Below are 23,331 nucleotides of genomic sequence, written 5' to 3'. Positions count from 1 at the left end.
GGTCCTGCTCGTACATTATTCAGGAGCACGTGGAACAATGAACGAAGCTGACTTGAAAAAGTGCGGTTAGAAAGGGAAGCTGGAAGAAAAGCAAGCTTACCCAAGAAACCCTGCTATTTTCCTACAATTTATGAAAAAGTTGCAGCTTTCAGGGTGCTGAGGGGTCTCCCTGGTTATCACAGGAACACCTTCAGTTTTGCACTTGTCTTGCTGGCTCGCAGCCTGCAGGGTGCCCATCGGTCGCCTACGGGACCCTGTGGACAGGGCCTTCCTTTCTGCCCCCCTCCCCCTTCTCTCCACCATAATGCAAAGCTTTGTCAAGCTAATACTTTAAGAATCAACATCAAAATTGGAACTTTTTCTCTCTATAGCCACATCCAATTAAAAGTATCTCAGACCTCCCAGCAGTCTCGCCTTCCGGGCGGCCTGGCTGTCAGCGGGTTGGAACCACACACACACTTTGAATCAACGGGAAGGTCTCCAAGCCACACACAATGTTACCAGTGGCATTATTCACCGGCCCCTTTGTGCACGAGCTGGGAGCTGGTGCTGCTGAAGCACACGATTACGCCACCTCCTCCCGCACATCCCGTTCCATGGAGTCCTCTTGGAACGACCCGATCAGGCAGCCTGATCAGACAGTCTCCTGACCGCCTGTGGATTACAGATCCACTTGCTCTTGTTTCTGGGGGAGGGAGGAGGAGGTCAGAAAGCAAGTGGTGCGACCCGGGCTTGAACGCCGTTCCCCGAGCAGGTGCCGGCGCCTGGCCAGTTCACTTTCTTATCCTCCTTGCTGAGGACACATTTGCTGGGATGCTGTAAGGTCTGTGCCTGTTTGTGGTGAGTGCAGAACCCGCGTGCTGTCAGGCGCAGCGGGCACGTCCCACCAGAGGCACATCAGTAGCTAACTGCACCGCCGTTGAGGGACACTGACCCGTTTCAGATTCTCTGGGAAGGGGCGGGGCATAAGGTGATTCACTGTGTTGCGAGCTGCGGGAAAGACCAGCGTGGCTGCGGTATCTTTCAGAACCGGGGGTGTGACAGCTCCGTCCAAAGCAGTGGACACACTACTAGTGCCCTGGGCTCCACACCTTTCTACAAACACAGTCTGTGAACACGGTCATGGCAGTGAAAACAAGATTCCCCTGAGAAATGAAATGTCACTCTTGACAGCATAATATCTGAAACCCGATCTTCCCAAGTCCACACCAATACTTGACACAGAAAATTAAACCCTCGCTGTTTAGTGAGTAGATAATGTAGGCTTCACAGGTGTGAGAGCCCCTGCTAGGTGAGAAATTCAAATAGCTGCACTCTAAACTCTAATGAGCTGTATAGAATACAAAAAAATAAGGAACCTATCTGGTAATTAGGAGAAACCATAAAACTGACCGTGCAGTTAATGTCTCCGAAAGCCAGGTGTGAGGTGTGCACGGCTACAGAAGGCAGCGCAGGCCGCTCTGGGTGTCGGTGAGTCCACAGTCCCGGGGCCGGCACGCGGCTTTCAGAGGCCGGTTTTGGTTCAGGTACTGGGCCCCACACCCCGACGACAAAGCTATCCCCCGGGAGCGACGAGTCCCCCTTCCTTCAGAATCACCTTCCCGCCCTGAAAGCGGGAGCCATGGGTGAGGACACGTGAGGACGCAGCCCGCTGTGACAGTGCCCGGCTCAGCGAGGGCACGTGGTGGAGAACACGAGGGAATGCGGGTTAACTTATATCGGTGCCTTCAGGCTCTTTCCTAAATGCTCCACAACGTGCTAACAAACTCGGCTGTCTCATCCACACAGTTTAAAAAGAAACCTCTGCCTGGCACCAACTCCTTGGGACTGAGGTTTAACGCACAGGATGTTAACTTGTTGACAGAGGGAGGTGGGCGATTCCCGCCTTCCCTGTGTGCTCTGCATCAGGAACTCTTTCGGTCCCACCCGACCGCAGCTGAAGGCACCCTGCACAGCGGGGGAGGGCAGAGCAGAAAATCCGGGCCAAGTGCACACATGGCACTCCGGCCTCTGGTTATTACCTCTGGAACCCTGTGAGGTGGGGATGCCTCAGGGCCCAACTTCATATACAGATAGTGGTGGCCAGTGACTCTGTGTGACCCCCTGGGCCAGCCCTAGGCTCCTGGCACAGAGCAGACGCTTCACCCAGGACACACCCAGCTGCACCATAGCAGGAGGCCTGCATCACGCGGGTCCATTTTCCTTCACATAAAACCACTCTGGGGGCCGGGTCCAGGGTATGCACCAGGGGTCTCCAGCCTGCTCTGCTCCCGATTTCCAGCTAAGTCATTTTGGGGACATACAATAACTTCTGATCTTTGCTCTCCTACCCAGTGCTTCCAAGCAGCACCTGGACATGTGCTCGTGTGCTCGGGGATGCACTTCCAGTTTGGAATTGCACACCAGTCCATGCAGACCACACTTCTATGCTTGAACGACGCCTTTTAATGCTAGACCTTCTGCTTTCGTGTCTCACTCACAGTGTGCTCAGATAATTAGGTGAGAGAACTGCACAAGTACTCTGTGGGAAGAGAGCAGACAGTTTTTTACATTTATATAAATACACATCTCTAAATAAAACCCAACTCACTGCATCTGTGGCCCATCTAAGCCAGGAAACTTGTGAAATCATTGGACTGCACTGGCTGGTCGATTCAATCAGCAACCGGCTGGTTGGGCTCATTTATATTTTTATTTTTCATGGAACTGACCAGGCAATTCAGTCAATAGTTGTCAAAATTGGAGTCCAGAAGAGGCACAGCTGGAACAGCCAAAAATTAATTAAAAACCAAGAGGAGGATGAACGGAGCGTGGCTCATTCGGGGGGGCATGGAAGGGACGGGAGCACCGATCTCTTCTTTCTTACAGGGGTACGGAGAGGAACTGAGCTGCTGGGAGAGCTGATGGCTTTGGGGTGTCACACATAAAGCGTGATGCTCCCCCCGGAGGAGGCGGTGCTGGTTCTGGGGCTGCTGCCTGTGGCTCATTGGGACATGCTGCCTATGGGGTCCAGGAGCTGAATTCTTGTACTTGTTAAAAAGGGAGATTTATAAAACTAGATAACTGCACTGAGGCCGTCTGCGAGGAGCCTGCTGGACGGCGGCAGGCCAGAGCCATGTCAGAAGCAGGTGCCGGTGCCCGATGGCTGATGAGGGGCCACGGGGCCTTTCAGCCTGTGTTTACCTCAGTTCTGGGGACTGCAGGCCCTGCGCTTGGCCGCTGATTTCATTAACCTTGGTCTTCCCGACTCTAGAGCCTAATCCCCGCTACCTCCCTGAACCAGCCCTGAGGACAGGACCCATGACTTTTCATTTTTAGATTCATCTCTAATTTTAGAACAGAAACTGTCACCCAAAAGGCCAACAGATACTTGTTGCCTTGCATTAAAATGCCTTGAGAATGAGCCTTGGGTTTGTGTTTGGTGGGTCAAGAACCAGATTCCACTCATCGTCTCATCTCCAGAGTCAAGCATGGCGCCTTAGGTTAACAAAACACTTATGGAATGAATGTTTAATATTAAAAAACGGGCAAAAAAAAAGCCCAAAGCCTCTTTATATCCAACATAAAATGCTTTTGAAAATCATTCATCCACCATCCATCATCCAGCAGAGATTGACGGAGATCATATTCTGAGCACACACTGTGCTTCATGCTCAAGATGTGAAGGTGTCAGAGACAAACAAGGTTCCTACTGGTGGAGCATAAATGTCTACCTGGAGGAAGTATTAAGGAACAGTCACCCAACTTCCCATCTTAGACATGGGGAAACTGAGGCAAGCAGGAGTCGTGACTAGTTCCGAGTTACCAGAAGGCTAATGGTGAGGCCAGGCCTCCCGACAGCTCGTCCATCATTCTGGCCGTGACACCGGGCACCGTCAGACGAGGCTCCAGGTACAGCCACATTAGGATCCATACAGGCCTTTGAATACAGACCCCAGGCCCCCGGCACCCCCTAGGCACACTACTGCATGTCACTAAAGTGGTAAGTGTTAACTTTCAGACTCAAAGCTCTGATTTCTCCCTTTATGCCAAGATGAATTTTAATCGAAACATCGAGTTGTTTCTAGAAACATCTGCAGGTGTCTCCACTTTGCAGGGCCCCCTGAGCAGGTAGTGTGGCTGCTAGGCCACCCAGCACGGCCGCTTGACACCCAGGAGATCTTTGAAGGGCCTCAGAGCCTCTGCTGGGGGCGGGGGTGGGGTGTAGAGGCCCTGGGTCCCTGGATTCGGGGCCTCTCATGTTGGGTCAAAGCAAAGTTTACATTTTCCCTTAGTGGACAAGTATGTCATAAACCTAGGTGATGGCTCTGCGTGCCGTATAAACTCAGAAAAGGAACGTGGTGAGAACTGGGAGGGCCGTCAGGGCCCTGGCCGCAGGGGCCGAGGGCACAGTGAGGCCGTCCGGCTGGCCTCCTCTGGTCCCGAGTCGTGCCATCTGCCCAAAAAGGGCTTCTGGGCCACACGTGCTCTCTTCTCCGACGACCTCACAGTCCGTCTCTGACTCTGTGAGGCCCTGCGGTGGATGTGTCACTGTGCACAACTGATGCTACAGGATGGGGAGATGGCAGCGTGACCCTAGCTGGGGGCTCTTCCACTGCAAATGGGTGGGGGTGGCATGCTCTGGGGGGGGGTTCTCTCCTGGGCCACATGGTGCCCTTGGCTACATACAGATGTCACTGGACACAAAGTGCCCTTAGGAGGAAGCTGGGCTCCTCAGATCCTCCCAAGTTAGTTCTGAATTAGGCGCCAGTTTCCCTGTCCTGTCACCTGGAAGACCCAGGGGCTCAGAGCAGTGGGTCTCAAAGTGGGGCCCCCGGCCATAGCATCACGGGAGCTTTCGGAGGAGGACGTTCTTAGGCTGCGCCTCAGCCCGCCTGAATTGGAGACTCAGGTTGAGCTGGCATCTCGGCTTCCTGTTTCCTCTGTACGCCTCCGAGCATAACTGGGCAGGTTTCTGCCCCCCCCCCCCCGCCCCACAGTACTCATGATTCCCCACTGCTACGGACACCCCATGGCCCCCCCCATATTCCATAGCTCCCAGGCCACACACATGTGCTCACACACAGCACATGTTCACAGGTTCCCCTGCACACACACTCACAGTGCAGCCACACTCACGCACACTGGCTCGTGCACACACAGCCACACTCACGCACACACACTCGTAAATGGAAGAACACGCCAGGAGAGCTGCAGGAAATCCTCCTGCAAAGGCCAGAGTCCGTGCAGCAGGAACAGTCACCTGACTGGCCCAGCAGAGACAGCGGCTCTGCCCTCTGACCTTGAGGGCTACTGACGGGTGTGGACACTGCTCTCCGGGAGCCCCTCACCCCTCAGACAATTGGACGCAGAGGTTCCAGGCCTTCCGGGGCACTGAGGGAGCTGGTGACGGTTCTCTTCCCACCGGCTTCAGGTATTCATAGCAATGGACGGGCAAACGCATGTCAGCAATTTTGAATGCCCTTGCTCAAGGTCGTACATCATCTTTCTGATGCGGGGGAGCTGGAGAATTTCAATTCAGATGCAATGTCAGGGAATAAGTGATTGCTAACTCCTTGTGCTGCAGGCTCAGGAGCCGTCACTCCGGACTGCAGGACCGGGACAGAGCCGGCTCCCCAGCGCCCGCGGCCCCGCTCACACTGCGCGCGCCACGCTTGGCGGCAGCAGAAGCTGCTCTGTGGCTGTGTCCAAGCCCTGACACTGTGTCTTGCTGTGGCAGATTATCCTTTTCCTCGAAGGAACAGAGTTGACCCAAGACCCAACCCAGCAAATCACCCCAGTCATTACACGTTCCCTGTGGTGGTCACGGGAGATTTGCTCCACACCAGGCCCCACCTGCTGCCCTCACCCTTCTGCTCCTCCTGAGCTGGCCGCCGGGCCCCTCCCCTGGACACTCGGAAAGTTCTCGGCAGAAACACGGAAACCTCTGCACGTCAGCAAGTTTCCACGTCCCCGAAAAGAAACCTGGATCACAGATTCCTCGGCAGTAGCTTCACTCCCGGCAACGGGACCCTCCCTGGAGCTCAGAGCAACGGCCCAACCTGGACAAAACACAGGGTGAGATCCGACTCAAATTCGGCTGCTCTCCCTTTGTGAGGAAGCAAGAAAGTCTCCTGACATCTCAAGGGGTAGGGGGCTGGGAAGAAAAGCAAATTTAGGAGGTGCAATGGTTAATTGTATGTGTCAACTTGACGACTCAGGGATGCCCGAATGGCTGGGAAGACGTTACTTCTGGGTGTGTCTGAGCGTGTTTCCCAGAGGTTGGACTAAGAGCATCTCCTCCCCAGGTGGGTGGGCTGCACGTGTGGGGATGGTCCGAACAGAACAGAAAGGCAGGGAAGGGGAGGGGGAGCTGGCTCTGCTGGGCCGGGGACGCATGTCCACCTCCCCTGTTCTGGTGCGGGTGCTCCTGCGGCTTGGTCTTCGGACTCGGGTTGGGATGGATGCCGCTGGCCCCCAGGCCTCAGGCTGCACAGAGCACACTGTGGCCTTCAGCCTCCACGGTCCGTGAGCCAAGTCCTCACCATGAATCTTTTTCTATACGTGTCTGTCCTGCTGGTGCTTCTCTTGGGAACCCTGCCTAACGCGAAAGGACAGATGGCTAGCAGAGCACCTGATGGCTGAGACAGGGGGTTAGCTTGCTCTTTACCTGCCACATGCACTGGACTGGAACCACACGGCGGGGGGCGGGGGCAGAGGTGGCACCGGACCCTCATTTGAGGAGAGGCTGGGGGTGGAAGGGACAGGGGCCTAAGGAGCACCTGTGTTAGGTGTTCCAGGGCGGAGGGCCTTGTCAGGAGAACACCCAGGACAGCTGTCAGGGCGAATGCCTGAGGGGCGGTGTCTGCACAGGTGTGTGTGTGAGCCCCAGGGACCCCAGAGGAGGGCAGTGGCCAAGGGGCATGCACCAAACTTGACTTCTAGGAGGAATGTTTTCTCCTGAAAGACTCCCTAATGCTTCATCCACACAGGAAGCGATATGTCACGTAACACTGTCCACACATGAACCTCAGAGGCACCCGAGCAGGCCTGTCTCCCGCGTTCTTTCTCTCAACACGTCCCCTATGCTATGTGGAGCAGTGACATGTCTCTGGACCCAACATCCAAAGGGAGGTCTTAATGGTGCAAAGAAGGTGAACGGAGGGAAGCGGCCATGGCCGTGGTAGGCCTCCCAGCCAGACGCTAGGGAGACACACGTGGAGCGTGGAACCAATGCATGGAAATAAAGCTGTCCCAGGTCCTTCCCATTTGTCTGCTCTTCAGTCTTTCTACCCGTCACTGAGGGAGCTAGAAGAGGAGATTTCTACCCAGAAACCGTGGTATTTAGAGGCGCATTTTCCATGTGCTTTTCTGAAATAATCAGACCATGCCATAATGAGCTCTATTGAGTCAGGGGGTAAAAGTGAATATTCAGGGAGGTCATAATATAAATATCCTGCTCTCTAACATAACTATTGGTGACCTAGAGGAAACCTTGTCTAGGGAGCTAGGAGGCCCTTGGAATCCAACGAGGCCACGTCTTGGTTCTGACATGAGCAAGCTGGAGGGCTGCCGTTGGTTGTTGTGGAGGCTGAAACAAGCAGACCTTGTTCGTGCCATCCAGGAATCTGCGGCCATAGCCAGAGGGGTTTTGCTTCACTGGGCGGCCTGGTGCCTGAGCACTGAGGAGTTTCTTAGTGACCTGGAATATGCGTAAATGCTGGAGACAGTGCCGTGATGGGCCAGAGACACCCGTGGACACCACCTGCACCATGTTTGCTAACGACGGGCTGCAGAATTCAGTGTTTTCAAATGCCTGTTAATGTGTAGGGAAAAGTACAGCCTTCAGGAAGATGGCGGGGATGGATGGACGGACACACACACACACATACACACATACACACATAAACACACTCACACACACACACATACACACACACGCACACACACTCACATATACACACATGCACACACACATATACACACATACACAAACACACTCACACAATACTCACATACACATACATACATGCACACACATGCACACACATGCACACACTCACATATACACATGAACACACACTCACAAACACATACACACACATACACACACGCACACACACATGCACACACATGCACACACTCACACACATACACACATGAACACACACTCACAGACACATACACACACATGCACACACATACACACATACACACACACAGAGCTACATCCTGCTGTTACCATCTTTTCTTTTTAAAATCATACATATTTCATTAAGCTTCATGCAGAATATCTTCTGATTTATGGTAATTGTCAACAAAAGCAAAAACAGACACTTTTAACCCTGCAGTAGCTAGGAGTTAACCGGCATGAAATTATTTTTTTTTCCTTAAAAAAGGGAAGGAGGGCCCCAAACCCTCCAGCATATTAACCGGTTAGGACACTGAGCTAAGTGAGACGTTGACGCCCACATGTGTGGTGGCTGCTGTCTGGAGCGGCATATGCCAGAGCACCGCGGCGGGTGGACACCCCACCCGTGATCCTGGCGTGCTCCTGGCCTGGAGGACCCAGTGAGACGCATTTGCATATCAAACCCAATTTAGATGAAGCGCTTTGGTTAAAGAAAAAGCCAGCCCATCAATAGCCCTCGATCAGATTCTCATCTCCTGAGCAGACAAATATGAATATTTATGACCACGAACGCAGACTCTCCTCTTCCCATCACGCTGATCTTGAATATTATCCACTGCTAATTTTTATGAAAATTTGGGCAACATAGTGTTTCCACATAAACTGACAGTTCTTGAGATAATCCCATTATTGTCTGGTTGAAAACGCCAGCTTCCACTTATTCATGTGTTAACGAGGGATTAAATATTGTTTTTCATTCCCATAATCTAAGATGGACAGGAAATTAAAAATTGAACGTTGCATGTTAGCAGGGCTTTGAGGACCGGAATTTGTGTGCGTTCACTTAGAGAGACCTGTAAACTAGCAGTTTAACGATGAGGCCCCTCACACTGCTGCGGAAGGCAGCAGCCCAGACCATTTCTGACATTTCCGAAATAAATTCCTCAGTCCGCCTATGACACACCAAATGAAGAGACTGCCACCAGTACGACAGCCACCAAAAACTGGCAACCCTTTGCCAAAAGAAGTAAGATTTCAACACAATTCTTATTGTTTCAATGTCAAGATTTATTTTTCTGGGATCTGCCCGCTAGAGGGGAGTGTCTGCATCGCGCCCTGGTCGTCACATCCCGTTGGAGGAGGGACAACCGGACACACATCCCCTGTACAACAGCCAAGGGGGGCTTGGCCAGTGGCAAACAGCCCACCCTCCCCTGCTCCTTGGATGGCCGGGTCTTTTGACCTGCACATCATCAGTGGTGATGCACTGAGTGTAATCTTTACTGCTATGGCTGGGTGCCCAGATCAAACAATGCATTTGATGAGGTTTTTGGACAAAACTATCCCATTATGCTTCTAAAAATACAGACCAACTTTTATTTTTTATCTCCGATTGGCTTGGTAGAATTTTTCACTTTTCCATTTATTGTTTGACGGGGCACAGGAGCATAGCACGTATGTATTTCTTAGAGGTTGGCTGGTCCAGACACTAGCTTCTGGAAACAATATATGAAAGAAACCCTAAGTTTAATGAGGCACTAACAGGGCAGATCTGACTGGGGTCAGTGTTGAGGGCTGAGCTGTGTCCCCCCAAATCCACATGTTGGAGTCCTCACCCCAGGACCTGGAGGGCCACTGTATTTGGGGAAAGGCTTTCAAAGCTGTGATTAACTAAATGGAGTCCTGAGAATGGGCCCCAATCCAATGACTGGTGTCCTTATATGACACAGACACACACAGAGGGACGACCCGTGAGGACATGGGGAGGAGACGGCGTCTACACGCCCAGGACAGAGGCCTCATGGGGAAGCAGCCCTGGGACACCTGGATCTGGGACTCCCAGCCCCCAGGACCGTGAGAGAATAGCAAACACGTGTTTAAGCCTCCTGGTCTGTGGTCCCTGTGGAACTGGTTCTAGGAAAGTAAAGTCGTGGGCACAGGAACAACCCCTACTATGTGTCAGTCCTTCTCTGTGATTACAGGGCTGTGCCCCTACTGTGCACAGAGCACAGCACTGGGTACTTTTGGTGATTATTCCCTAGTGCTTGTGAAGGGAAGAAACTTGCTTCTTAAAGGTATTCTTTTGGCTGTCTGCTCTCATCAAGCGTGGAGCTGTACTTCAGTAAAAGGGTTTGCCATGCGGACGCCCACTCAGTGTTTCTCAGACACAACAGGTGAAGCTTTGTGCTTGCAGAACAATTAAGAGCAGCGGGACCGCAGTGTCCAGTGCCCTCCCTCCACGTGGCTGGGTGCCGTCCCCCCAAAGGGGCGCCCCCAGTGCCGGCCGACCCGAGGACTCCCATGATTACAAAGTTACGTGAGTGGGAAGCGAAGCCACACCCCAGGTGTGGGCTCATCCACGTTCAGTGTCCAGGGAGGTGGGAGGTCCTGAACGTGGGGCCCCAGCCTGGCATCTGCCCCCCAGCCCTGGGCTACACTGCCCGTCTGTGATGAGGCCAGTGAGAGGCGGGGTCATGCACGTGACCGTGGCTCGGTGAGACGCTCTGAGGCGTCAGACCCATTCCCACAGCCGCAGAATAACACCAGGCCAGCCACATCCACTCACCTCCAACCACTGCACTGATAGCAGGTCTTCTGGCATGAGGTTAAACTAAGCATTTGGCTCTACTTTACGGTATACTTATTACTGATTATTTCAGATGGGTTAAGGAGGCTTTTTCTTGAAACTCATGGATGAAGCAGAGGGGAGGCAGGCATTCAAATCCATGGTCATGGAGATGGAGCCAGGATGTCAGCACTTAAGAAAGGAAAGCGGCCACAGCTGTCTTTGGGGCCCACGTCACATAAGGGGGCCCACTGGTATTTCAGTGACAATAGAGGAAGCGGGCACGGCAGTAGGAGTAATGTATTTTTCACGGAGGTTTCAAAGCCCTGGGAAAGGCAGTCGGTGGAACGCGGGAGGTGGGGGGCCTGATAGACGGCTGAGGGCTGAAGGGCGTGGCGCGGCTGAGGGGCGTGGCTAAGGGCGTGGCGCGCTGAGGGCGTGACACAGCTGAGGGGCGTGGCAATGCTGATGGGCGTGGCTAAGGGCGTGGCGCGCTGAGGGCGTGGCCGAGGGCGTGACACAGCTGAGGGGCGTGACACAGCTGAGGGGTGTGGCAATGCTGAGGGGCGTGGTGCGGTTGAGGGCGTGGCTAAGGGCGCCCCACCCCCAGGTGCCCCACTCCCTTGGGCTCACAATTCAGTCTGGTCACCCAGGGCTCAATGAGCTCCCGCCACGTGTCAGCCCTGGGCTGAATGGAGGGGCAGCAGCATGATGAAGACACACGTGGGTTTTACCCCTGAACACACACCATGGGTAAAGGGAGGCAGACGTGACAGCACAGAGCTGGATCGCGGTCTTATGAACGGATGGAAGAGACAGGCAGCAGGGGGACGGGATGAGCTCCCCACCGCGGGTGGGGCCTGGGTGGCCGGCAACTTCTCAGCCTGAGGACCAGGGGCTTCTCATAGGTTCAGGACGGCCCCTCCCCTCCCGTTAGGACCCTTAATGCGGGAAAGGGGGGTTCCGAGACCGGAGTTCCGGATGCAACCGGCAGGGGTAGCATTGCCAGCTTGTTATGGGCTGACCTGCGTCCCCAAAAGATGCGCTGGAATCCTACCCCAGACCTCGGATGTGACCTGATCTGGAGAGTTAGAGACAGGCCGTGTGGGTGGGCCGGTGTTCTTGTCCAGGGGATGATGGACCCGACACACGCAGGGAGCAGGAGGACACGAGAGAGGCCTGGAATGGGCCCCCTCACAACCGGGAGGAACCAGCCCTGCCGCTACCTGGGTCTCAGGCTTCAGGCCCCACAGGGGGGACACAAGACATTCCTGCTGTTTGAGCGACTGTTTGTGGCGCTTTGGTGGACAGCCCCAGCAAAGGCACACAGCCAGCCCTCCCTCCCCGACGCCGTGGGGTCTCCAGGTGGCACTGACCTGTCTGCAGGCACCAAAAGACACTCTGCAGCCAGTCTCACAAGCAGATGCATTTCCTGCTTGTGGTTCCTTCCAGGGAGAGGCAGAGCTCCAGGCCCTTCTGGGCTCAAGGCCACTGTGGTACGGTTTCGGGATTGCCACGCAGGCTCTGGAGTTAGGCTGCCTGGGGGTGAAGCCTGACCCCGCCGGCTCCCCTCTCTGGCCCTCAGCTTCCTTGTCTGTGAAACGTGACAACCTCAAAGGGACAAAGGGCGCGGTGCACACACGGTGTTAGGACAGGCCCTGGCTGCGGTGAGCACACAGAGTGCTGGCCACCATCGTGGCTGTTTCCAGAAGCTGTGGGAGGTCTGGGTCTGCCTATTCCCCGTAATTTTCTGCACTTTCATTCTGAGTCTTACGGGTTGAAGACCTGAAAAAGGGTTTCTGGAATGTCGCGTTCTGAGGGCTCCTGGGAGGATGTTACTTCGGATGCCGTGCCAGTCCGGTTGTATAGGGGACGCCCCGGGACAAGCTCAGACTTGATTCACACGGTCCCTCCATTTCTTATGGGGACACCATCAAGTCCCAGCTTGCAAGCCAAGGATATGCATGCATATTTCTACAATGCTGCGAAAATGTGAGAAAGGGCTGAGGGAGGGTGGGGCACGGTGGGATGTGTGAGGTGGCATTGCCACAGGCAGACGTTCCTTATTTCATTTAATGTGACTTACTCTGCTAGTGAATAAAAATTGAATTTGTCACTATAGCAACTGCCACAGCACAGGGCACCCCTCCTGCCTTTAAGTCACAGAAAAATACTGAATGGACATTTGTGGGCCCACGTGACGCCCTGTGACACATGGAGTTTTAGGAGAAAAAGATGTTTCCTAACAAATGCTACTTGCTGGTATGTCAAGTGCAGTTAATTATATCGAACATATTTTTGGGTGATTTTCTTCACTTTTGAAGAACCACAGAACAGTGCGAAGAACAGCGGTGAGGGTTGATTGTGGGGGCAGCAGGTTGGGAAGCCCACCGCCCAGGGACTGAGGCAGGAGTGGGCAGGTCAGCGGACCTCCGAACCCCCATCACCACCTCCGGGGGTCACAGGTGGGCTGAGCAGAGACCCCGCCTGGACAGGCTGCTGCAAATATTGTAGGCAATTGAACACAGATTTCCCTTTTCAAACACAAATTAGGAATATTTACACGTCAACAGGCTTTTCTTAGATGCACTTTTTGCATTTATGAGAAAGAAGTTCAGTTTTCACTGTCAAGAAATGCCGATTAGGACAAAATAAGGTGACCTCGCCTAAGTACCAGTGCTGGGGAGCCCCCAGCACAGAGGGGCTCAGGACAGGGACAGAACAACCCTGGCCAGGTGTTCGGTCATCGCTCGGGAAGCCTGTTCAGGGTTCCGAGGTCCCAAAGCTCCCTGGAGCCGTAAGCTATTTGGGGTGTGCAGTGTGCGTGTTTCCCTGGGCACCAGGGCTCCGTGACTAGAGAGGAGCCACGGGTGGGGTGTAGGGTCTGGGGCATGTCCAGTTGAGACATCGCAAAGCTCGTTCACCTATAGGTTGCACCAGGCATTTGCAAACACAGCACCGCTGTCTCAAACTCAGTTTATGTTCTCTCCTCAGGAAACCCTATCGGCTGACATCTCTTTCTTCTTCCGTTTGCTTACCCTCAAGTGCTGCCATCTTTTCCTTTAAGTTCTTGAACCCATTGCTTTCTCTATTCCGAGCTCCACCTTCACCACATCAGGACTCCACCTGCCCACGGCCTCAGGCCAGAACTGTCCCCTTCGCCTCTCCTGCCCACTGTTATCCACCCACGTCCAACACTCTTTTTTCTCTTGAATCCCCAAACGCCAGGAATGGTGTTCATTGCTGCTCACGTTCTGCCTGCGCATCGCAGTACCCTCTAGACCTTCCTAAATCCGTGAGGACGTAGGTCACTCTGCCATTCTCCACAGCGACCTGTGAGGTCAGCAGGTGACCTGGAGCTGGCTCGCCCCACTGGGCTTCACATCGGTGGTGGTTTCTCCTCCACCCTCACGTCTGCCAATGTGAATATGCACTCATGTGCTCTGGTTGCATGTTTTCTCTTTATTAAAATTGCAAAAAATGGTATTAAAGATAAAGTAACCGAAACTACACACACACATTGGCCAATACCGTGTTTCCACGAAAATAAGACCTAGCCAGACAATCAGGTCTAATGCGTTTTTTGGAGCAAACATTAACATAAGACCCGGTCTTATATAACACTGGGTATAATATAATATAATGTAATATAATATAATACTGGGTATAATATAATATAATACCCGGTCTTATATTAAGTTTTGCTCCAAAAGTATTAGAGCTGATTGTCCGGCTAGGTCTTACTTTTGGGGAAACACGTTATCCGTCTCCTGGTTTTGCTGTGGTCCTGTAATTAGGGAGATGTGACCGCGGGGAGAGGCTGGGCAAAGCGCACACTGGACATCTCTGTACTCTGTTTACAACTTCCTGTGGTTCAATAATGATTTCAAAATAAAAAGTTAAAAAATGGTATTGAAGACACTTTTAGAGAAGAGAACTTGCCAATGGTCCGAGGATTGCATCCTAGGGCTGACCTCATGTCTACACGCTGGTTCTACCCCACTGTCTGCGCGCAAACGGTTTACACAGCTGCCTGCAAGTTTACAGTTCTCACACAATTTTGACTGACATCACTGAATTGTGACCTCACCGACTGTGGTAATGTGACTCGCTACCTTCCTACGGGCTTAGATTCAGGTCAGTTTGGGTTTCTCACTAAGCTGTGTGTTTTCATTTTCCGACCTGCTGAATGGTCCTCTTGAGACACATTTCTGGGAGTGTGACTACTGAGTTGGGAAGGTTCATTTTAAAGCTCTGGATGCCACTGTCATCTGCTTTCTAGAAGCTTGAGTATATAAGTTTTAGCACATTTGACCTTTAGTGAATAAACCAAAACTAGTGGCCATAAGAGGCCTCTGTGGTCACTCTCAAGGCTGAGACCTCAGGTTGGTCTCCAGGATATTCCTAGCGCACCCACCTCCTAAGCTATGTGGGGTGCTGACCTGTCGCCCCACCTGCAGTGGGGCTTCCGGCCTCCCCACAGACCTATTGTAGCCAAGAGCCTCTGCGCTGCCCCTTCACCCCCTGGCACGGCCGTGACAGCATGTCTTCAAGCCGAGCGCCTCATCACCAACCGGTAAATATTTCCTCTGCATGAGGACGGAGGACACTGTTCCATCTATGACACACAAAGTGACACCTTCCCCTCAACCTGACCGTCAGACGGGGCTCGCTCCCACCATTCTTCTTTGGGGTAAGTTCAGTATGGTGGTTTCTTCCCACTGGGCAAAGCTCCCTCCACACCAAGTCGTCTCCTGGGTCGACCTAAGATCTACTGAACAGTGTCTCAGGAATCGGGCAGACGCGTGCCTTCCCCCAGCACCCCAGGGACCCGGGGCACGGCCTTGGTTCTGATGACAGCTAAGGTCATGGCTTCTCTTTCAACACACGGGAATGATCAGGGACAGGGAGGAAATGGAGCTGTTTTGTCAAATATCCATTACATATCTGTATCACACCCACACGGTTTCCATGGTAACAACTGTCATGTCCCGCCTCCCCCCGCCCCCAACACACATCACATGACGAATTCACACTAACTGGAGGGGCAGCAGCACGATCCTAGGTGCACTTGGGTGTGGGGGTCAATACTGTTTTAGCCACAGAACCCCTTCTCTGAACAAAGTCTCACCCGGGAGCCCAACAGGCGACAGAGGCGTGGACACGCGCTGCCCACATGTGGAGGGCGTGTGAGCTGCGATCCACGTCTCCCGGCCTAAGGCAAGGAAAATGCTCAAATCCCCCAGGGTTCTCTGAAGAAGTTCCTGAAAGCCACGGCTAACATTACACCACACCAGTGATGGATTCAGGACACGCGACCCTGAAGTGTGACGCCTCGACACAGTGACTGTCTCCGGCTGAGGAGTTTGAGAAGACGTCAGAAGCAGAGGGGTCTCTGACCTACCGGCTCTCCCTGGAGCAGGTCAGAAGGACCCTCGTGTGAGAGCTGCCCTCCCCATGCTGGAGGGAAGGGCTGCCTTCACGTCCCAAGAGGAGGCTCAGGCCACAGGCCTGGCTGAGTTTCCCCGTCCCCACACCCTGTCCTAGTCCCCACGCCCACCCACTCGGCCCAAAACCAGCAAAAACACTCAGGTTTGTTTCTTCACTCATCACTTCCTTACCAAGCCACCCACGTCACGTAAAACTCAGAAGAAATCTGTGTGCTTTTCTCCTGCTAATCTGTCTCGGTCAGTTTAATTCTCAGACCCAGCCAGGGACCCTATGAGGGTCCAGAAAAACTTTCTCCTTCCTACACTAGATAGAAAGAGAGATTCCCTTTGTTAGAATCTGGGCAGACAGCCATCTCCCTTCTGGCTGCTTCTCCCAGTGATGGAAAGCTCTTTCCCACCCACGGCAGCCGGTGTGTGGCTGGACGATGGCTCTGGTCTGAACCAGGATGCCGTGTCCTGAAATGGGAGCCTCACAAAGCCTCCTGACCACCGTTTCTGAGCTCATGGGGCAGCCACTCTTTCCTACTGAAATGCTGGGCAGGCTAATCTCACAGCTTTATGTTTATCACAATATTAAGAAATTAGAACACGGACTGCGGGTTGGCTCAGTGGTTAGAGCACAGTGTTCATAACACCAAGGTCGCCAGTTCGATTCCCACATGAGCCAGTGAGCTGCGCCCTCTACAGCTAAGATTGTGAACAACAACCTGACTTGGATCTGATGGATCCTGGAAAAACACACTGTTCCCCAATAAAATGTATAAAAAAAAAAAAAAAGAAATTCGAACGTAATTCCTTTTTGTCAGATGCACTTATAGAAGCTATACTCATGGACCTGCCCTCCTGGTGACAGTCATTGAGATTATTTTTCTTCTAAATACTTCTTTGTAATATTTTAATTTTCCTTTGGAAGAAGCATGACTTTGTTAATTTGGAAAAACCACGAACACTCTCAAGATATCAGGAATTAGATTTTGAAATACATCAAAATATCACCAATCTATTAGGAATGTGTGCATGTACCATAATCTGTTCATTTCCTTTCAATTTTGTTTTGAGATCTTTCCATTTGGCTTAAAAGGTTTTAATTCCGCTATCTGTCATCACGTGCATGAGTCACAAGCACCAGCGAGGAATTCTGTAAACGCTGTTAGATTCCTAGTAATCAAATTCTGCTTTCTGTTCCAGAGTCAGGAATTAGCAGAGATGTTCATAGCAAATGCATTTCCAAAAACATCAGAAGCATCAAAATCAGGCCAATAAAACACAAGGCAGTTAAAATTAGAAAAAGGGATACTGTTAGCTTTTGAAAAATGTCTCAACTTGCCCGTTTTGCTCCTATTTTCAGGATCCAGAACCCGCCCCAGGAACCACGCCCCTTCCCTCTGTCAGCGCGGCTGGGGCTGCAGGGTCCTCAGGGGAAGCCTGATCTGGGTGTGGGCTCCTGGCTCAAGAGCCCCTGGACAGTGGCCTTGGTCAACTCCAGAGGGGTGACAAACACTGTCTTCTGAAGAGGGAAACTGCCGCATGGAAAGGACAGCAGAGGGGGCCCAGAAACATGAGGCGGCTGCGAAGGACAGGGAGGCAGCTTGGGGGCTCCTGGCGGGTGGGAGACATGGCCGGGCATCAGTCGGTGGGTGAAATACATGGTCGGCGGTGGTGCTTTTCTGCCCCTAGGGACGCTGAGGTCACGTAGGCACCGGAGAGGACGCACCTCAGACAGACGAAACACTGTGGAGCTGGTGCTGTGGGCCAGGTGTGCTCTGCCCTCACCCTCCGCCTGGAGCCCCTGCCCCACAGGAAGCCACTCACCCACGCCTGCTGCCCACGCACAAGAAGGGCCGACACCCAGAGTGGGCAGGGGGCCATTCCTTCAAGAGTTTCAACAGTCATTTTGACAAATACCTAACTGCAGTTCCGATTTCCACCAGGTGGGTCAATTCAGTCCCTGGACAGCGCTTCTCCACTGACAGCTGTCAGTCAGATGTCATTTCCACTATGACAAGGGAAACTTGGGGGCAGAAACAGATTGTAGTTGGGCTGTCCTGCTGAGCCCACTGAGAGCACAGGGAACAGGCCAGGGCTGCAGGAACAAATTTGGGGCCACCACCACACAGATTGGACAGAAAAGCAGGCCTGGAGAGCTCTCGGGAACCCGGGACAGAGGAGTGGGGAGGCGCAATGCCGCGGGGCGTGCCGGGCGCTGGGCCCCACAGTGAGGAGCTGGCAGAGCCGGCCAGGGGCCCTCCCTGCACAGTCAGGCTTTCCGAAAGGAGCTCGGGCTGGAAAGCTGCCAAGAGGACAGGAATCACCATCCAGAAAAGTGCCCACTAGTCTGCAGACTGTGAGGTCACCGACGATGGCGACAGTAAGTGTTTCCGTGGAGACGACATCCTGACGGCCGGAAGGAGCACAGGTGGGGGGACACTGGGTATAGGGGACAAGGACACACTTTGGAAAGTGTTGTCTTGAAGAGAAACAGAAACGTGAGGAGGACAGTGTGGTGAGGGACTGACTGTGTCAGGGAGCTTCCCAGGTAACCGGGTGGGAAACACGTGGGCAAAGGTGCGTGTGGATAGAAGCTGGTGAGGGAGCGGACTGGTGATGTGGGAGGGAGGGCATGACGGCAGGTCAGTGGGGAGAGGAGGCGGCCCAGAGCGTGGCGGGGTGGCTGCTCGGTCCACTGTGATGGGGGGACTGGACAGAGTGTGCGTGTGTGTGCGCACACAAGTGTAGGTGGTCACGTGTGTCTGTGTGTGTGTGTGTGAGCCTGCACACATGAGAACATGGTAGGGTGGTTGCCGGAATGAGGAAACAGCAGACTGAAGCAGCCGTTTTGCATCATGGGAGCGTGAAAACCCTCTGGGTGGGGCTCTGGCAGCGCTGAGTCTCCCTGTGAGATCTGTGGTTGTGGATTTCTAGTGAGGAGGTGAGGGCCAAGTCAGTAAGACACTGTCCCCAGACACTGTCCCCCCTACCCCGAGAGCACAGCCTTGCGGAGAGGAAGAGGAAGGTAAACACCTGCATCACAGCATGGAAACTCCCGCTGGATAAATGAGGCAAAGATGCTGAGCGGCTCAGTGGGCAGGCCCCAGAGCCATGGGCTGCGGTCAGAGTAGGACAGATGGAGGCAGAGGAGGCTTCAGAACACATGGGCGCCAGCGGCAGGTGTCGCGTGTGGAGAACTTGGATGGACAGGAGGTGAGGACGGAGGACTGAGGGACGGCGGCTGTGACATGTGTCTGTAAGTGGACTTGATGTGAAGGCCCCTGGTGACCAGAGGGCTGCCCCCACACAAACCAGGGATGGTGGTGGCAGCACCCTGCGCTAAGAGCAAATGATGAGCCCTATTCCCCAGGGGGTGTCCAGCTTCCTGTGGAACAGCAGCTCCACGGTGCACAAGTCTGTGTGTTTTGTTCGCTGCTGTCGTCCCATCCTTAGACCAGGGCCTGGCACACAGTAGGCGCTCAGCGAATATAACTGACTGACTGAATAAATGAACGGTGCACTGAGCTGAGCCGGGGCTCTCTCACGACATACACACAGAAATACCAAATGAAATACATCCACTTAAAGCGTATAAAGCTAAGAGCAAAGGAAGGAAGGGAACCTCCAGATTCCAGAATGAAAAGAGAAGCCCCAGGATCAAATATATGGTGATGGAAAGAGAACTCACTCTGGGTGATGAACACACAATGTAATTTATAGATGATGTAATACAGAATTGTACACCTGAAATCTATGTAACTTTACTAACAATTGTCACCCCAATACAATTAAAAAAGAAAAAAAGGAGAACCCCCAATCGGGACATAATGGGGGCTACTGCTACAGCTGCTCCCAGACACCTGCACCTTCACAGGTGTCTGGGGCCTGGGGTCGGGGTTGTGGCCACACGGGGTTGTGTCCACCCGGCCTTGCAGCTGCAGGCGTGGGAAGGCTGCGCCTGAGAACACACATAAAGCCTAGCACCTTGGACAGCTGCCTCACCTGATTGCTGACCAGCATCAAGCCACCTGCGAGCTGGGGACAGGCCAACACCCAGACCTGCACCGCCAGCCGGGCCCCGATCTTACCGCCTGAGTGGGGCAGATCCCCAGCTGACACACAAGAGGATCCTGGGACAGGTAGGTCCCCGTGTAAGTAGCGGGAAGCATGCAGCTCTCACACAGACCGCCCCTCCCCGCAGTGCAATTGCCGCCCAAGGTGAGCACACACCACCCAGCACAAGCCACCCCGGAAAACACCTCCACAGGGGGAGCTGGCAGCTGTCACGAAAAGGAGCTGTAACCCAACAACAAAAGAGAGCAAAGGAGGGTGGGTAAGACCATGACACGAGTCAGAGAACGTAGCCGACACTGAGCACTGTCGCAGGTGAGCATGGAGAGGAAGTGCCACAGCATGGGGGGACCTGAGGAGTGGCCTCAGACACAGCAGAGCAGCAAGGCTCACGCCCGTGTGAAGGGACCCATGGCCCTGGCAGGCATGACACATCTATGATCCTAGCACACCGTCACCATACCCGGGGGGGGGGTGGCACTGCGGCCACCCCCTCTGAGGGCAGAGGAAACCGGGTGGTGGTGAGAATGGAGCTGCTCAGGGACAGGCACCACTGGAGATGAGAGATGACAGCCTCGCAGAGCTGAAGAAGGATCCAGACTGAAGGGGCACATCACACACTGAGGGTCTGACACATGGGGAGTCACAGAGGTCGGAGGTGCCTGAGCTTGTCCCTGAGGGCATGGCGGTGACGCGGGGACGGCACGGAGTAGGGTCACAACTTCCCGACCTGCTTCTCCCGGGGGAAAGAGCAGTGGCTCCTCAACAGGCCACAGAGAGAAGTCTGTCGTGCAGACTCAGGATTTCCTGATGACAGCGTCTGTGCTCCTGAAGCCGAAGCAGCAAGCTCGGTGGGGACATGTGACAGCCCTGCTTGGCTAGGAGCCAGTCAGCAGGCTGGGCCCATGGCCAGGTCCTCACTCTGTGCCCTGAGGCAGCAGGCACCACGCTGGGCGTTTCCCAAACCAACGCTGGGGTCCCTGTCCCCCACTGCCAGTCCTGCACGCACAGCCTGTGTCACTTCCACAGGCACACGTCCCAAGCCCTGGTGTGGCCCCAACACCCTCCCTGAGGGACAGGAAGCACAGACCAGAGCCACATGCCTGGCTCTGGCCACGCCCCCTGCCTTTGCTCCCAATCGCTGGCCACCAACACTCCTGCCACGGGAACAACCTGCCAGTCAGGATCCCGCCCGATGAGGCTGAGAAGGGGCCTGGGGTGCGCGTCCCGGCTGCACCGAAACAGCCCCTTCCCGCATGGACTTTCATCCGCCTGGACACCGTGGCCCTTTCTGCCACTGGTCAGTGCACTATCCACGGGTACAGACGGTCCTGGGACGCCCACCGTCCTCAGCCTCACTGGCTGCTAAAGTTACAGGCTGGTACGCGGGGAAAACCAGCCTGAGCCACCAGGCAGCGAGGAAAACCAAGAACGTGTGTTGTGTCTTCCAGCCCCTCGGAGCATTTTCTGACAAGCTCCTGTCATAGCAGTAGGGCCCTGTCCTGCACGCTGCCCGCCATGTCGCAGGGACCGAGTGTCTTCAGGCACAGCGGGCTGCTTGCAGGCCTGTCCTTACTCGCCGCCATCGCTCAGCCCAGGAGCCTGCTCTGAGGAACAACCCATGAAAGAAAGACTCTTGTTCCAGGAGCCAGGACTCAGGACGGCTGAGGCAGAGGTGCCCCCAAAGAAGGCGGCTCTGAGGAGCACAGCTGTGCTGGGAGCAAGCGCCCCCACGGAGCCGCCTCTGTGCTGAGCGTCTGCCATGGTGAGGCCCTGACATCTACACGGCAAGCGCCACAGCGCAGGCTGGCCTGGCCCACGCTTACGAGTGGCAGCAAACACTCGTGAGAGGACACAGGCCCCCTGGCCTGTGGACAAGTCATCGGACCACCCGAGGTCAGGAAAGCTGGGTTTCCAGGAGGTGATGCCAGTGGCTTGGACTGCTGACGGAGTCCCTCTTTCTGTCACCAACACGGCAATGTCTGGGCATGACTGCTGCCCGATAGACTTTAAATTACATCACGGAGGCATTCATGCTTGTATGCTGCCTGCCCCCTAACATGTCTAAGCAACGAAGATAAAAGTGCAGCCCCCCGCCCTCCCAATCACCAGACGAAAGGATAATTTCCTTTGCTTGCTCATGTCCACAAATTTAACAGTCACGAAACACCAAAGAAGCAAGTACGTGTTTTCTGAAGGTTTCGACAGTTTTCTTACAGATGACTGCTTTTCCCCAGGAAGACACCAATTCTGATTTTAAAGGCAACCAGAAACTGGGAAATTACCCTGGCACCAGATCAGCATTTCGGCCAACAGGAGGACAAGCCTGTCCTGACCAGCTGCCCCCCCAGGTCAGCGTGACCTTGGTAGGACTGACCACACTCAGCGGGCCTACTGGGCCGCGCTCGCCCGGCCTCCACGCGGGACCAGACCGACGCCAGGATGCACCGACGTTCTCAGAGGGCAGCCCTCTGTTACTCACCGATCCGACTCTGGCTTGAAGAATTTTCAGTCCCGACAATCTTTCCAGTTTGTCCTTGTTGTCAACTGTTAGGAAAAATGAAGAAGCACAAGGGTCAGCTCGGGGAGGAAGTCAAGACACCTGCTTTGGGAAAACTCAGTGGAGTCACTGCTGGTCCTGCCTCTTTAAAGCGTGGGGGAGTGAGCAGGCCTGGGGGGCGCCCGAGCACGAGGCCTATCCTGCTTGGGAGCTGAGGTCCCTGAGCCAGCACCCCTCAGCTCATCTAGAAAACGTCACTGTGGGAAATGTACAGAATTGTTGGATGAGACATTGTAGGTGGTCATGCTCTGCAAATGACCGTCTTATTTCAGAATATGACACTTATTATTAATAAAACCAGGGGGAAACACACCGTCTTAACGAGTCCGTGACCACGGAAGACCCACCCAATGCACACGGAATGCACGCATTCACCCGTTCGTGCTGGCTGGCTGCTGCTCCCTCTCATTCGTGGCCTGACAGGAAATATTCTCTCACGATTTAGCCCCAGAAAGAGCCTCACCCGAGTTTGCTTCTGACTTAGGGAGAGGAAGACTTTCAGAGAATGAGGCACCGTCTACATCAGACCAAGAGAAATGACCTCCGGAAGCAACAAACAAATGTCCCTGGAAACCCATCGTCCCAG

At 54.0% G+C, this 23,331-nt stretch overlaps 1 protein-coding gene across 3 annotated transcripts in view; it reads right to left on the bottom strand.

Moving 5' to 3' along the window:
- PTPRN2 (protein tyrosine phosphatase receptor type N2) overlaps window positions 1-23,331 on the bottom strand; it is a 419,465-nt gene that overhangs the window by 130,269 nt on the left and 265,865 nt on the right. For all 3 annotated transcript variants that reach the window (XM_074315027.2, XM_088799758.1, XM_074315029.2), the window contains exon 12: window positions 22,668-22,732. In XM_074315027.2, the coding sequence (XP_074171128.2) occupies window positions 22,668-22,732 (65 nt within the window). The remainder of the gene's footprint in view (window positions 1-22,667; window positions 22,733-23,331) is intronic.

The sequence above is a fragment of the Rhinolophus sinicus genome, chromosome 8, assembly GCF_057876585.1.
Source record: "Rhinolophus sinicus isolate RSI-liver-muscle chromosome 8, RSI-T2T, whole genome shotgun sequence".
Taxonomy (NCBI): domain Eukaryota; kingdom Metazoa; phylum Chordata; class Mammalia; order Chiroptera; family Rhinolophidae; genus Rhinolophus; species Rhinolophus sinicus.
Note: the sequence above shows the minus strand (reverse complement) of the source record. Positions and strands in the feature narration are given on the sequence as shown.